Source organism: Sparus aurata, chromosome 12 (genome assembly GCF_900880675.1).
Source record: "Sparus aurata chromosome 12, fSpaAur1.1, whole genome shotgun sequence".
NCBI lineage: Eukaryota > Metazoa > Chordata > Actinopteri > Spariformes > Sparidae > Sparus > Sparus aurata.
Genome location: NC_044198.1, coordinates 27810545 through 27827368, shown reverse-complemented (window position 1 = coordinate 27827368; position 16824 = coordinate 27810545). Strand labels below are relative to the sequence as shown.

The following is a 16824-nucleotide window of genomic DNA, read 5'->3' as shown; positions in this document are numbered from 1 at the left end:
CCTCCTCTCCTCCTCCTGATGATATAAAGTCCTCCTCTCCTCCTCCTGATGATATAAAGTCCTCCTCTCCTCCTCCTGATGATATAAAGTCCTCCTCTCCTCCTCCTGATGATATAAAGTCCTCCTCTCCTCCTCCTGATGATATAAAGTCCTCCTCTCCTCCTCCTGATGATATAAAGTCCTCCTCTCCTCCTCCTGATGATATAAAGTCCTCCTCTCTCCTCCTGATGATATAAAGTCCTCCTCTCCTCCTCCTGATGATATAAAGTCCTCCTCCTCCTCCTCCTGATGATATAAAGTCCTCCTCTCCTCCTCCTGATGATATAAAGTCCTCCTCTCCTCCTCCTGATGATATAAAGTCCTCCTCTCCTCCTCCTGATGATATAAAGTCCTCCTCTCCTCCTCCTGATGATATAAAGTCCTCCTCTCCTCCTCCTGAGGATATAAAGTCCATCCTCTCCTCCTCCTGATGATATAAAGTCCTCCTCCTCTCCTCCTGATGATATAAAGTCCTCCTCTCCTCCTCCTGATGATATAAAGTCCTCCTCTCCTCCTCCAGCTCGTCTGCGGTGATCACAGTCTGCAGCGACCAAACTTCTCCTGACTTTCCATCAGCAGGTGGAGGAGAAAACGTTCTGACATTCAGGTTTGACAAAGATCTCCACCGTCTGCTTCCACAGAGCACAGAGGACGATGACATGGAGGATTTTACCATAACAGCAGATTTCTGGGTGAGATATTTCACCACAAGCTACACGATCTTTAAATCCAGCAATCGTCACCAGAGATGGCTGGTTCTCCCTCCTGATTGGACCCTGGTACCCGGCTCACCGTCTCTGGAGCTCGTTCTCTCTGTTCGGGGCCCGGCACAGGATGGATCATTCAGGATTTGGTCCCAGACACAAGTCAACGTGTCAGTCAGATCACAGCTCCTCAGAATGAATCAGTCCAGCTGAGCACCTTCACATGTTGGTGGTCTGAAGAGGGAGTTGTGAATCATCACGTCTCTTCCACACAGACAGATGCAGAATGATAAAAAAAAAATACAGACTGAAAAGCAAAAACAGCAAAAGGAGCTCAAACTGAAAAGGTCCCGATTAGCTAAAGTGCAGGTTTGTGGTGTGTCACACTGTATGGTACAGATTGTCAGGTGAGGTCCACACAGGTGCTATTAGGAATACTTAACAGGGCCGTAAAAAGTGGCAACAGAGAGTCGACGGGCCCTCAAATGACAACCTGTTCTCCTCCGACTCCACACCAGCTCCACTCCAGAAAAGAGGCTGTGATTTGAGATGGAAACGCGTCTCAGCGTCCGTCAGTCAGTGATGTCCGCTCTGCCCGTACCGCCCGAGTCCAGAGTCGCCTGGGCGGTCCACAGAGCTCCGTCGATTCACCGCTGAAGAGACTTCAATGTTCCAGCGAGGGCCGCACCGTCTGTCCCGCCCCGCTCAGAGCGACAGAGGCGACGAGGAGTCGGTCAAGAAGGAGGAGGACGCAGACTCTTACACTTCATCTCGTCCAAGCCCTTCCAGTACTTGTAGTTCTCCGACAGGTGTTCCATGAGACCCGGCAGGCAGGCGAAGGCTGCGAGAGACAGAGAGGAGACAAACCATGTCACATCCAGGCTGAAACTTAAAGGGTCATTTCACCAGTTTTACACATTAAAGTGTGTTTACAGAAAAAAGAAGGGTGTTCTTTTTTAATCGCGATTCATTTTCTGAATTTTGAAAAACACATGGAACATTTATCGGAAAAATTCAACTGTGAAATCTAGCTAAATCTTTTTTTCAGTAGAAAAATTATTATTTCATTTTTTTTTAATTTTCTTTTATTCAAAATGTAAAACTTAAAAAAAAAAATTTAAATGATGTTCAAAGAAAATTATACTGTTCCTTCTGTGTGAAAGAATGATCGAAAAAAAAATAAATCGAAAAATCAATATTTATTTTTCCTCAGGAAGTCAGAAAATTCCATGTGTGAAAGAAAAAAAACAACTGGAACTGATTTAAAGAAATCTTTTACAGGAAGGAAAAGAGCAAAAAAACTATTCCATGTGTGGAACTGAGTGAATTATTTTAATAAAAAGAAGGAAAAATAAAAATCACATGTGAAAGAATAAAACATTTCAGTGGGAAAAAATATCCCTGTCTGAAATCAATTAATGAAAATAAATTATTCTATTTTTTTCCCCCCTCAGTAGAAAATAAATTAAATCTTAGTAATATTTCACTTTTTCCACTTAGTTTCACATTAAAGAAAATTGTTCCATGTGTGAAAAAGTGCAAACCAAAAATTTAAACCACTTTTTTCCCCCCAGGATAATTTCTTTGTGTGAAACAGTGAAAAAAAACATTTCAGGGAAAAATATTCCATGTGAGGAGTTTTTTTAATTAATGTGTGAAGCGAAGAGAAAAACAGTTTCCCAGGACAAAAATTATTTTCTGATGTAAAGCAAGTGAAAAAAAATAAAATAAATAAATCTGTGTGTGAATGTTTCACTGGGAAAAAAATGTCCATGTGTAAAATCAAGTAAAACAAAACACAGAAAAATTCCCAGGAACTTACACATATCGTCCCGGATTCGTCATATGGAGATAATGACTTAATTTAATTTTGTTTCTGGTGAATTGTTCCTTTAAGACTTTCCAGGAATAAACAGTTTCACTGTGGTGAAAGGTGAGCTGACGAACACACCTGCTGCCAGACGCTTCCTGTTGTCCTCCCTCATGAGGACGTTGACAGGACGGTTCCTGTACAGTGGCTGATGTTATGTATATACACTCTCCCACATTACAGGAGTCAGAGGTCTCCGTGTGCTTCAGTCTGCAGAGTGTGTGTTCTCAGTGCACGACCTCGTCTTGTTTACGTCCTCGTTTCCGGTCTGTTGATGACCCACGATGCATCTGTGCAGCTAACGCCGACCCTGACGCTGACCTTGCTGGATCGAGAGCGGCTGCATGTGTGTTTTTATGTTTAGAAGTGAAGTCGTACACCCCCATCCTCCCTTCCTCCCTTCTTCCCTTCCTCCCTTCTATTTTCCCAACTTCCTCCCCTGACGCCCTCGCAGTCTCTCCCCGTCCCACTGGCGTTTGGAAATCTTTCCGTGACATCAGAGCGCTGTTGACAGTAAACAACTGCCCTCTTGGGGGAGACTAAAGTAAAAGGGAGAATCAGTGGGAATGTGAAGATATATGCACCGAACTATCCCTTCCCTCTCCTGACTCCTCCTCTTCATCTCTGTCCTGTGATTCCCTGATCTGCAGAAACCTCTGAGTGAGGATGGGAACGTATGAGGTTGTTTAATCCCGACAGTATCGCTGTTTTATTAATGTGTGCTGTGATTAAAAGACCTGGAACCAGTTTAATTTTATTCTTTGGAACAATTTTTCCAATGCATCAGTGGATAAGCATCAGTTAAAGTCCCCAATGTTCATTTATCTCAACAATTATCAGATATTTTGCCTTGAAAGTTGCCTGGCGACAGATGGAAGAGCGACGTGACAGTCAGGTTAATAGGAAACAAATCCAAATCATAAATTCGTGACAACAATCCTGCAAAACTAACAAGTCCATCAACCTCAAGTGAACTCAGGGGCCAACCACACGGAAACGCCTTTGTGTGTAAACGCACATGTTCTGCATCGTTTTGTCCGATCGTCCACATGGATCCTGTAAACGCACTTTTTTAAAACCTGATCTCAGGGTGGAAAAGTCTGAAAACGCCGCCCTTGCGTTCTCGACAGCGAATCTAAATACTTTGCATATTGCAGACGCCATCGCCCCACCCCTCGACCTCTAGCCTCCGACCTCATAACCCTGCGACGTCTCATAACAACAACAACAATGGCGGACTACACGCTTGTGTTCGTGCTGCAGAAGATTATTGAGTCTATCAGAGTTACTAGGACAAAATATTCTGCTGCTCTGCCACGACGCTGAGCAGAAAAGGATTATGGACAACCGACTAGACATTTTTGTCTTCTTCTTGTTGTGTTTGGATTCTCCTTCTACTGTCTGTTTTTTTACAATGCGTAAGCTTTATGCACTTGCTCATAAATTTGAATTTCAGGCGCCACCTATAGGCTGGAATATGAACTGAAGCGTGTTGAGTCGTTCACAATGGATCCGTTTGGACACAAATATTCTTGAAACGATGCCGAGGAAAACGAGGGGAAAAAAATATGGTTTTGGTACGTGTGGACATGGTCTTAGGATGCTAACAAGCATGCTATCATTAGTGTGTTAACTGCGAGCACTCATTTTCTACTTTGATATGATTAATATGAAAAGTCAAAGCTTGAATGAGGAGTCTCATACTTATTCAAACAAACATTTAGACGTGGTTTAAGCTGCTGAAAGGCTTTCTGGCAGCCTCTGATTTTCAGTGGTATTGTTGAGAATTCCCTGCTGCTGATGATCGCAGCGGGAAGTGGGAAACCAAACTAAAGGAAGCAAATATGTCTGCGGAGAATATCAGAATATCTCCTGTTACTGCATCTTTGTCAGCAGTCTGAGGAGAAGTCAGACTGCGTCGGATGTTTAAAAAAAAGCTAAACGAGGAACTTTTTTGTTTCCATGCTCGACCTCTTGACTTCATTTTGGAGGAGCAACAGAAACTGTTTAAACTGAAGGAGGACGATTGAGATAATTATCAAAGAACAGTGCAGAATGTGAAACTGTAACTAATGTGATTATAAGTGGAGACATCAAACAAAGCAGCTGAGGAAGCTCCACAAAGACAATTATTCTAAGTGCTTAGGATCTTTGAATGTAAACATTTAAGTTTGTTAAGTAGCCGTCTGACTCTACAGTAAATATGTGCAGGACTTTATTTTTAGGAACACACTAGCCAACTTGGAAGTGTTGGAAAATGGAATTATTAAACACACCGACAGATAAAGAAGAGGCAAAACACAAAGATGAAGAGAAGAAGATGATGTTCTTACCATCCCAGGCGTCGAACATGTCGGTGATGAAGTAGTCTATGAAGGAGATCTGAGATTTGGGCACGCTGCAGGTGTTCCTGTCAAACACCGGCATCACCACGGGAAGCCCCTGTCTCTTCTCCTCGTCCGTCTGCAGGTCAAACACACACACATCACAATCAGCTGAGATGAATCATACAGAAACACTTGTGTTCTCAGCTGTGTCAGTATTCGTCCCCTCACCTGTGCAAAGTACTCCTCAGAGATCCGTCCTGCCCACTCGATGCAGAGCTCCAGCGGTCTGCAGGGGTTCGCCACATCTGCACACTTGATCAACATCCTCTTTATCAGCAGCCGGTTCTCTGGAGAGTTCCTGATGTTGGCCTGACCGTCACAGTCGCTGTTCACGCTCTGCAGGAACGACAACACACACACATGAGCATCGGCACACACACAATAACACGCTCTGCTGACACGCCGTCTCTCAGTAACACTTTATTTCAAATCTCTTAAAATGTATCTCACAATTCTTCTTGTAATTTGGCATCACATTTTTTTGATTTATGATTTTCCAGGACATTTTCTGTGTTTTCTTGTAACTTTTAACTCATACATACATACATACATACATACAGCCTTCAAAATCACAGATCTCTAAAAAAATAATTGTAATCTTCTTGTCTGAACTTTCTCAAACTGATTGCAGCAGCACTCACACTCGTGCTGGTCTCTTCGATGGCCGCCATCGGCTTGTTGATGCTGTTGACGAACTTGCTGACGTGCTCGAAGTGTCTCGTCATCTCTGTGGCCAACACCATGTCGATAATCGCCTGCCGAAGCGTCCGGAACTGATTCCTGTCAGACGTGAAGGAGTTAAAGTTCAGATCTGGGATTCACACTGCGTTGTATCTACAACATCGCCAGGATCAGCTGCTACCGACCTGTCAGTGTTCTTGAAGATGTTGCTCTTGCTGTCTCGGACGGTGAGCTGGAAGGCGAGCGCAGCGTGGTGGCTCTCCAGCACGGCCGTGTCGTTGTACAGGATCGCCAGCTCACTGCCGGCGTTACATAGGAAGGAGTTGGTCCGGCCCGGGTGGTCCACGTCGTGAACCGTGGCTGCGATCAGAGCTGCAACCTCGTCCAGCTGGTCCAGACTGCTCTGAAACCAGCAGAGACAGAACCGCGTCAGAACCGGACTGAACCTTTGACGTGCTGTTTGTTTTATAGTGCTAAATATAAAAACACCTCAGAGCCTCACACTGGACTGAGACAGGAGCACATATTAAAACACAGTGCAGGTGTGTCAGTAACTCCAGATGTGTGTTTCCTCTAACCTTGACTCTCTCTTTGCGCAGGAAGTAGGCAGTGGCGTGCAGCACGTCTGCGGCGTGCGTGGAGTTGTGGTAGGAGTTGGAGGCGTGGTAGCTCGCCTCCATCAGCTGCAGCCAGGAGCGCAGCGTGGCCTCCGAGCAGTTCAGGAACTCGCACACGCCAAAACTGGTGAAGATCTTCAGCCCGAGGTACGTCAGCGGTCTGCAGAGGAGGAAAGAAACCAGAAAACATTCAGAGAGTTTCGACTTTGGTTAATCGTTGAAACTCTGCGATCTTTCTCCTCATTCTGGCGGCCTTGATTCCACATCTTCATACCTCTTGTGTGTTGCTGCCTCCAGCTCCAGGATGTTGAACTCCCAGCACTCCTCATCATTCAGCATCTCAGCGATGGACGGGGGGACGTCATTCAGGGTGACTGGGATAGCCAGCTGGCTCTGACTCATATCTAGCGGACAGACAAGAAGAGTGCAGCGCTGAAGGTGAGATGACCATAAAAGGGGCAAACAGAGACGGAGCTCTGAGTGGGATTCCATGGATAAATCACAAATGGCTGTGCCAATCTTGGCTCTCTAATATCGGTATACATGAGCAAACATACTGGCACTCTGGTCCTTCAGGACTGTGGTACAGAGATGTTGTTAGATAAGATTGTTTAAAGAGTCGGTGAGAGCAGACGGAGCTGCAGCTCTGAGATGAAGACGCCGCTTTCTTGGAAATTAAACTCTTGATTCAGATCTTCTCTCGGTTAAGTGTTCTTATGACTTCAATCATTATAATGAGGATTACATAAGAAACTCAGCTGAAAGATTCACACTCCAGAAAGCCACAAGAACATTTTAAAGCTTTCAACAGGACAGTTTCACTCTAAACTTTATATTAACTCTTGAGATTCAGTCACGATCAATAATCTCTGTGATGATGAAGGCTGCGGGCTAAATCTCCTCCTACATGTTCTTTACTCATTAACATCTGGGCTTCTCTTATATCATCTTTAAAGGTACAGTTCAGTCATTATCTCCTCCCCCTCATGATGAAGATGTTAATTTGACCTTTAAATGCTTTTAGCTTAGCTTAGCTTAAGATTTCAGCTTTAAGAAAGGTTGTAAAAAACATCTTTTCAGGATCTCGGGGCTTCTGGAGATTTGGATTTCACTTGACGAGCTGTATGGAGACACACAGTGTTTTTGTTGTTGTTTCTTATGTTTTAAATCAAGTCCAGAACTGTTTCATGGACTACGACACTTCTACTGACTTTCCATCAGCATTGAGGGAGGTACGGAAGCCCTGAGGGGTCAGTTCATGTTGTTTTTCTTTCCCTGTGGATCCATTTCTGTGTCTGATCTTAAATGATTTTCTCTCCTGCGTTTATTACTTAAGAACTAGTCGGAAAAAAAAAGTTTTGCCAGGAAATTTTTCTAATGTTCTTTCACATGTGAAAACAAGAAAATTACAGAGAAAAAACAAACACTATTAAATGAGCTTACAAAGATTTATTTTTTCTCCTGCCAAGAAATATCTGGGGAAACCACCAAATCTCTTCACTTCCCCTCAGGGCTTCTGTTGAGACAATCTAATGACTGAATTTGTATTTTTGGCTGAACTTTTCCTTTAAGAGTGTGAGTCAAATGAACGTCACTGTCAGTGTATTTAATCTACTTTATGGAGAAACTTTTCCTCTTTCTCTAGAGCACCTTCACCCTTTCAAATCTGATCCATGTTGGAGTTATATAAAGTATACAATAAATACAAAACTAGGTACTCACCTGAGCTAAATGAATTTCTTTGTGGACAACACAGAACATCTCATTAAACCTACTACTCTCATTCTGTATACGCGCCTTGAATCTGGAATCAGGAGTCGATCAGCTGAGTTTGGTTTAGCCTCGCTTGGAACGACGGCTCAGATCGGGTCAGACAGTTAGCCTGCGTCTCTACAGAGTCACTGTGACCGCCTCACACCAGATTAAAGTTCAGATTAACAGCTAATCCACTCACGGCTCTAGCTTCATACTTAACAAATAAACTGATCTTCTCCTCTAACTCTCTGCAAGAAAGCAAATAAGTGTAGTTTCTCAAATCTCAAAGTACTTCTTTAATATTGTTTTGTTTTTGCAGTGTTAGTACAGAGCAGGCAGAAGGACTGATTGTGTGTATTATTCTCTGTTGTTTATTGTTGGTTGTTAAAACTCACTTTTGCAGAAGACATATTCGTTCCCAGAGAGTCTCCGCAGTCCGTCCTGGAGAGAAAAGAGGAAGAAAGAAAGAATGCAGTGGGTTAATTAACTGTAGAAGAACAGTGAGTATATATATACATATATATATATATATATATCTCAGTAATTTCCTGAAACATCTGGACATGTAGCTTTTAACTTTATTCACTCAAACAGACGTAAAAAGAACATTTTTTGGGGAGTATTTTCAGCAGAGGATTAATCAATAATTTTCACTCTGATTGAAGATTTGGGGTTACTGTTTATCATTAATATGACCTGTGTTTACATGCAACAGTTCATTTAATCAGACACACAGCTGTGTGACATTCGCCACAGTGATGTTACAACATGTTCCCCGTCAGATACGCGTTCTCTTTTGCTGTGTTGATGGATTTCTATTGAAGTGTTGCAGTGTTTCTCTCTTCACCTTAGAAGCTGCCATCTTTAGTGAGTGGAGAAACAAACGTCACTACACATTTTCATCACGATGGTGGAAACGAGACGCAGCTGGAGGATTATCAGGTGAGATCTTTTACAAGAGACAGTTTTTATTTTGATCAGTTTATGACGCGGTTTTTAATCTCAGAACTAGAGTTTAAAGTCAGAACTGTAAGAAGAAAAGTCTGAATTGAATATTTTTTCTACAGTGACCCTAATCCTCTTCCGTACATTTGGAAGCCAATTATAATCAGCTCACTGACGTGTTTTCAGAAGTTTTTTAACAACAACGAAGCTCTTTGACACAGAGGAAGAAGATAAATCAGGTGTTTGATATGAAAGAAGGTTGTCAGTCTTTTTTATGAGACTTTTTTAGACAAGAATAAAAAAAATATGGCTACAAAATGTATAATTTGCTGTGCAGAAGTCTTCCCTGCAGGACTGATTGATCTGAAAACCTACAGCTAATCCTGTGTTCAGAGAGTCAAACATGTGCGTGCAGTGACTCACCTCACAGTTTGACTCAATCAACAAATCAAAATATAAAAAAATAAACAGCGACTCGGCTGAATCTGACTCTGGAGGCCAAAACATTCTTGGTTCAATAAGAATGCATGTTCGATTTCATCTGCATGAGGTAACAACATTTTTACAACGTGATGGGAGAAAGATTATTTCTGACCTTTCCTTATAAAGAGCTTTAAACGTGTGAACTTATGAATGAAGTATCTACGCTGCCTCTTACACTCATGAGCCCCCCGACCAGGTCGTTGGTGTGGGGGTCATCTTCTTTGGAGGCGAGCTGAGGCGAGTAGAGCTCGGTGGTTCTCAGGATCTCCAGCACGCGATCTAAAGCCTCAGCTACCGTCACCGGGCTGCTCTCCTGGGCTGCGTTGATGATGTTTATTACCTGAGGAGGGAGGAGAGGGAAAAGAAAAATCCTTATTCTGCAGCAAACCACACAAACAAAGAGCGTCTCTGCAAGACACGCTGCAACAGAGCGCTCCTTTCTTTATGCAAGTGTCATGGAGACATGCATGTGATGCTGGGGAAGTCTCGTCCAGGGCAAAACAGCTAGAAAACACAAAAAGCTGCAGTCAGACACATGAGAGCGTCACAGGACCCGTGGTGGGATGTGGAGCGAGACAATGTGACAAACTGTACACTGTACATGACCGGCAGCACCTTCACACCATGACAGCAGGGTCGGGGAGAATCCACAGATCACAGACACACTTGGTTGTTTTCACTAATACGTGATGTTTGCAAATAGACACAGGAAAAAATCCCCCGACGTGAACTTTGACTGTGAACGGTGCTGTGGAACATCAGACATGACACTCTTTCATAACTCATATTCACCACGCTGTAAACAATCCCAAGAAGTCAGCTTCCCAAAGTGCACAGAAATAATGAGATGTTTGTTTTACTGCAACTTATTCAATTCAAATTACAAGAAGTCGTCTGTTTAAAGAGGCACTGTGTTGTTCTGAAAATGTTACGTCGTCGTTTTAAAAAGGTACACGGGTAAACACCAGGAGGGGGAACGATGTTAGAAAGTTTCTGCTTTAGGTTTTAAACACTTCTCTTGTCCATAAAAGAGGCGCGTAGTAAAAAATAGGCTTTCATATCAGTTCAAAATCACTTGAAATTGATGAAAGTGCACTTTCACTGTCAAAAGAAATTTGGAAGAGTCTCATTATCCAAACTGTGTGATCGCTGTCAGCGCCTGGAGGATCTCTAAGCGACATACCTTGGTGATGGGAGCCTCGATAGTCATCGAGTGAATCCTGGCGACGGAGGAGTACCTTCGATTCTGTAAACTGGGAGCTGAAATATAGAAAACAATGATTTTCAGCGTGGCTCACTGATCGTCACAACACTGTACCTGCAAACAGTAAAGCACAGGACCTGCGATTGTTGGCCACGGATTAAAGGAAATGTAAATGTAGAACGAAAGTTAACTGGAACGTAGTTTGAAAGTTTGTACGGTGGTTTTCATCCGATTCGAGAAGAGAAGCAGAGACTCCTGAAAATAGCAGCAGTGAGTCGAGGAGGGAGGTACGTAGTGTCATCAGCCCACGACGCCTCTCTTTAGGATCTCTTTAGTTTAAGTACCGACCATAACACAGTCTGACTCACTCTCATCAACGGCCCATTCTTCCTTTGTGTCCCGGCCTTCGCTTTATTCTCAGAGCAGTTATCTCGTCCTCTCTGCCTCTCATCTCCAGAACGGCACAAACTGGAGCCCCATTCGTTCAAAGCCTCAAATAGAAGATAATGTATTTTGAATGGTCTTACCATCACTACCACGAGAGCTGAGCGATCTGGCGTCAATTGAATCTTTCCTCCTGTCCCGGTGACGTAGAGAATGACACTCTGAGGAGGAAAGGAAACGTTCAGTATGTCTCAACAGATTTATACCGAAACAGCCGAGTCTCAGAGCTGCTTCCTTCTAAGTGTTGGTGATTGACCCTCTGGGATCTTCAGACGGGTATTTATGTTTCTGAAAATGGGACTCTTACAAAAGCTTGAACTTATTAATAATACACAAGATTCAGAAGTGCTTCAGAGGATAAAACACAACATCTAACACTGTTCCAAACATATTTCCACACCACTCAGACTTTTCAGAACAGCTGGATGAAAAAATATTCCGTCTACCGCTTGATCAAAAAGATTTTTAACCAGATTACTGAGTTGCAATTTTTCCTGTCTAGGTGGCCTAAAGTGACGCATTTCTGGAAAAAATAAAAAGCCTTATATTTGTATAAGAAAATAATAAGTTTCTTTACAATAATGTTTTTTTTGTGTTACTTTCAGTAAACTAACTGCAGAAGGTGACTGTGCAGCATAAATGGAAGAGGGTAATAATGTTTCATGACTCTTTATTTCAGGTGGCAACATGTTGGCGGTTATAATATAACAGATAATACGAATAGAAACACGTTATATTACTGCCTAAAGTAATATATTATTATAGGTTACTTGTTACAACACTGATAGAGAATAATAATAAGCACTGAAATGTTTTTGGTTCATGTCGAGGAGAGCGAACACTTCTACTGCCTTTGTCTGGATCAGAGTCAAGTTAAAGTATCTTAAAGTATAAGATATATTTAGTATGATGCAAAGCAAGAAACATCAAGTGACTCATTAACTGATGGATGCAGTTACACTGTTGACTTCTCTGATAACCGCTCACTACATTTTGTCAGTGTCGCAGCTCCACAGCTTAGCTCCGTGATTCAAATGTAATCTGCAGGACTCTGCTAATGACTGCTAATCTAACTCGTCTGGTTTCATTTAAAACACCTACATGTCCAGTTCAGGTTTAATAAATCCGTCATGTTAACTCACCTGACTGAGAATGTTCCCCGCTGCATCGCTCTTCCTTGTTGAACTTGTGGACCTGACAGAGAAAAGAGAGCAGGAGCTGATTAAAGTCGAGATCTGGACGACGACCAAGAGTCACTGTTGGTTCGCTGTCAGGAACACAACCAGCCTCATTTCCTGTTCCTTGAAAGCAGCACACCGGCAGGATTACTTCTCTTGATTAAAGACTTAACGGGAGCCAGCGATTTGATGTTGTTCATACTGAGGATATCTTTTCATCCCCCCTCAACAAACCAATATCTAAATGCAGCGCTGAAATGTTTGATATCTGAACACTTCACTGTGTTTGTACATCACCTGTGAGAGAGAGAGACATGTCTTAAGTAGATTCTCTGGAGCTGCCACCTGTGAGTGGAAAAGCTGCTTATGAATACAGAGAAAATATTGGAGCTCTGCCTTACGAAGCATGACGTTAGTATCTGGTTTATGGAGCGATTTCCTCAGTGAACACATGTGGAGACTCTCTTTTCATGATGTGGGTGATTAAATAAATATGATTCAATTCAACACTTCTAACATATCCAGCGGCATCCTGCAGGTTTTCATGCATGTTAATAGTTGAATCGATGGGTCTTTAAGCTAACGTTGCTCGTGTGACGAGGCTTCAATCCTTTACAGCGGTGGTGTTCAAACTTTGTGTGCGCAAGAAACATCGGGAGCCAAAATCTCAGGTATTGTATTCATACCTGTGCAGAATAATCTCTGTAACATGTCATCTTATCTTTCTGTACATGTTTCTTTTTGGTACCCAGGAGGGTTTTTAAACTGACTTTTTAGGGTGTAGAAATGTGAACAAAGGACTGATACAGTAAATCAAAATCTCATTGATTACTTGTTCACACGGCATATTTGGGGACGACTGCTTTAAAAATGTCCAGTTTGTAAGATAGCCGATTGTTGAGTCTCATTACCAACTCGTCAGATGCTGATGCTTTGTTTATCCTTTATTAGCATTATGTTTGTCTGATTGTGTGTTGGTGTCTGTGTTGTATCCAAACTCTTTATGCTGACGTTACGTCTGTGAGAAGTGGGTCTTGATGTTTTGGGACACTCACAAGTCATTTGTTGCTACCTGTAGAGCTCACTGTGAGTAGTTTGTGTCTCTATAAATGCTCCGCGATGCCATTTCTCACCAGTAATGTTCGCTGAATAACAAAAACGGCAACATCATCTAATTTGAAAGATATTAATTGGCGTCATTAAATTGAACAAGAATGATGATAAAATGTGAAAGGTGAAATTTATTTTAGTGTTTGTTGTGTTCTTCTTCTGCCTGTGAACCTTTCAGCACATTCTCCATGTTTATAATAACATATTTTCATGCAGGTGACAATTTGTACAGAACATCCCGTTAGTCACATTGAGGTTATTGAAGATTTGGATATGAAGAGCCTCTAATCCAGTTACAGAAGATTTTCCTCACCCAGTGACTCACGGCACCTTTACATTGTGCTGACTGTGCATAGTGCACATTTATGTCACGATGATTGTGTACATCCAAACATGTTGTATATTTAATTATGTACAAAATCAGAAAAATAAATTATTTAGTATTTTGATACGTAGAGATGAATGTCTGTAATGTTTGTTAATTACTCAGACGCTCACACGAGTGTCTCCTCTTACAGCCACTCTCTGTAAATGTCTCAGTCACTTGCTCTCAGGTCTCCAGCGCGTCCCATACTGAGTAAATAGGATTAAGACAGTATAAACACTTCTAATGACATACACGGCTGCCAGATTTAGCTGGCTTCATTGTAATGGGCTTCTTGGGCTGCAAAGCACAAACAGACATCTAAAAACATCTTTTGAATTAACATGAATAAAGCTGGGAAATAGTTGAGATTATGATGGCCTTTAATTGAGAGGAAAAGACAAACAAAGCTGACCCTAAACCTGCTGTAAGTCTGGAGTGCTTAGACAAATACTGCTAACTAAACAACACAATGAAATGGAAACCGTGGGCTGCAGCCAACAACTGGGTGGGAAACGATGTGGAATAAAGTGTGGTTTCAAGTGCTCAGAGGAAACTGTTCTAAGAAAGGGAACAGTATCAGATCAGTGATAACCTGAAGGGATCTCTGTGGTCTTCAGCTGTCAGCTGGATAAATGTCTCTCAGCGAAGACGCACTGAAGACATCAGTTAGTTTAAAATATCATCAAATACTTCACTTTTGTTCCCTCTTTGCATCGGCTCTGTTCTATAATGTGTGGTGAGAATACCCTGATAATACCATTCAGTTTGACACTGCACAATTCAGGTTGTGTGGATGACTTCCATGGTTTCGGGAATGGGATCAGTCTCTGGCATGTCTAAGGATTCCCAATCCCAACAAGCAGGAATGAATGCCATGTGGCTTTGGCAGGCAGATGCCAACGGCTGACTCACCTTATGCACACACGATGAAAGAGAGCAATGAGCTAAAGCTAGTCTCTGTGCAGCTTTTCCTGAGGTATAAATAGCCCTGGCGCCTGGCTGCTAGCCCTCCGGGGCCTTAGAGGGGGATCCTGGTACTTAGCCGTAGCTTAGCATAGTATGACGTTATTGGCCTGGAACCCAGCTGAGAGCAGCGACACACCTGCTTCAGAGTAAGTGTGCACGCTGCTCAGCAGGGCTGGAGGCCTGCGAGGCTGCGTGCCCCACTCAAGTATTTAAATCTGACACTTTAGCCTGCAGTTCAATTGAAGTATTTATGTAAAAGTAAATGCCAGCAGAGTTTGTAATTTACGTCCAGTTTGGACTCAATCATTCACTCTTGATTGGGCCAAGCTGTGCTGTAGCATTAGGACGGACGTCTGTTCAAGCTCCACAACAGAGAAACTCACTGTAATCTTCAAAAGTGAGTTTATGAGTCCGAGGATTTTGTGAATTTAATTTTATAGCAGCATTTTCTCCAAGCAGCTGCTAGTAAGCTAAGGAATTATCATGTTGAGCTACAAATCAGCACATTGGGCAGATCTGAGAGAAAGTGTTCTAAGTGTTGCTGATGCGCAGATGCTTCTCATTTCGGACCGGTGCAGTGAACGCAAAGAAAGGTTGGAAGACGATGATTTGTACTGCCACTCAAAGCTCTTGTGTGGCTTCTTCTAGGAACTTCTCCTGATCTCAAGAGGTCTCCACATTTTATTACAGTAGCCCCTTTTCAGATAGAAATGGCGGCACATTTGCTGAAAGGTAAAGGCAGCAATGTGCCGCTTTTTCTTTTTAAAAGGGAGGTGTAATATTCCTCCTTTCCTTTTTTCCACTGGAGTTTAGAACTGGGTTCTTAGCGATCATTCGTAGCTTGCTGCTACAACAACAAGCTAACACACCCAAACAGCTACAGAGACCGAGGAGACGCTAGCATCTCCTGGATCTCAGCGGCTGTCCAGTTGCTCATCTTGATGTCCGCGGATGAAGTGATGGACTGACTGCTGTGATCAGCTGTTTCCTGGTTTTAAAACTCTGTGGGTTGGACAACAACCTTGGATTTAGACAGCAATGGAGGCGGAAATAAGTGTATTGGCGGACCAAAACAGACCCCCAATATACCTCCTTCTGTCTAAATCCAGGACCTAGCTGCAAAAAGGACGGCCAACTGGCGGCTTACTGCCCAGTATAAAAACGGCTAGAGTAACTAAACAGCCAGTGAGGCATTTTTGTATATACTATGAACATTAAAGTGTACAGTAGCTTAACTATAACGGTAGAAATGTCAAGCCAGATAAGGATTAGTGGATGCAGATAATGGTGTACTCGCTCTGCCCTATTTAAAAGATTATTGAAATGACATTACGTCATCTGTGTGACACATGAGATGATGACTTCACTCACCTGATTATTGTTGTCTATATGAGGCCTCTTGATGGATACAAAATGACGAATCTTCCTGTTGGAGGCGACACAAAGAGTCTGTCAGTAATTGCTGTTATTTGGAAATGTACATTTATCACTTTGGCTGGATTAATCAGTGCTCACCCTCCCTGGCCGATGACTGGTGTTATCTTCACATGTTGCTGTATGCTGTCGCCTGACTTCTTCCTGGCGTAGTAAATACCCTGCCACTCCTTCAGAGAGAACAGAGCAGTCAGGAAATGATGAAAGTATCATCTGAAGTCACGGATGGGTTAATGGACGGATGTGAGACACACCTTTCCTTTCTTGATACAGGTGTTGATGGTGTCCAGCAGGTCAGCTCTGTTCTTGTCGCTCTTGGGGAGTTCAGTCAGTTCCTTCCCGATCAGCTCCCCCTTGTGGTAGCCCATCATCCGCTCAAACGCTGGGTTCACGTACTGCGACACAACCAGGAAGACGAAGGCGTTAAAGTCTGTTCTGCTTACAAGTATTGCCTGATTTATGTGGAATAATTCAATATATTTACAAAAAACAATGAAGTCGATGAAGTAAAACATTAAATATATTGTTTTTCACATGTGATAATTATAATCCCCATGTGAAGAAAGCAGATTGTGTGCACATGTGATTCAAACGCAAAGATGTACATTTCAAAGTTAATTTCCCAAGTTGAGTATGAATG

At 42.6% G+C, this 16824-nt stretch overlaps 1 protein-coding gene across 3 annotated transcripts in view; it reads right to left on the bottom strand.

The window, feature by feature from the left end:
* Positions 1 to 512: 512 nt before the first annotated feature.
* Positions 513 to 16824, bottom strand: part of pde8b (phosphodiesterase 8B) — a 49397-nt gene continuing 33085 nt past the window's right edge. For all 3 annotated transcript variants that reach the window (XM_030436739.1, XM_030436738.1, XM_030436740.1), the window contains exons 8-22: positions 16439 to 16579; positions 16266 to 16354; positions 16122 to 16176; positions 12272 to 12323; positions 11213 to 11290; positions 10665 to 10741; positions 9657 to 9821; positions 8449 to 8494; positions 6573 to 6702; positions 6260 to 6458; positions 5867 to 6084; positions 5642 to 5780; positions 5169 to 5336; positions 4947 to 5076; positions 513 to 1584 (exon numbers count right to left, since the gene is read on the bottom strand). In XM_030436739.1, the coding sequence (XP_030292599.1) occupies positions 1478 to 1584; positions 4947 to 5076; positions 5169 to 5336; positions 5642 to 5780; positions 5867 to 6084; positions 6260 to 6458; positions 6573 to 6702; positions 8449 to 8494; positions 9657 to 9821; positions 10665 to 10741; positions 11213 to 11290; positions 12272 to 12323; positions 16122 to 16176; positions 16266 to 16354; positions 16439 to 16579 (1794 nt within the window). In that variant the 3' untranslated portion in view covers positions 513 to 1477. The remainder of the gene's footprint in view (positions 1585 to 4946; positions 5077 to 5168; positions 5337 to 5641; positions 5781 to 5866; positions 6085 to 6259; positions 6459 to 6572; positions 6703 to 8448; positions 8495 to 9656; positions 9822 to 10664; positions 10742 to 11212; positions 11291 to 12271; positions 12324 to 16121; positions 16177 to 16265; positions 16355 to 16438; positions 16580 to 16824) is intronic.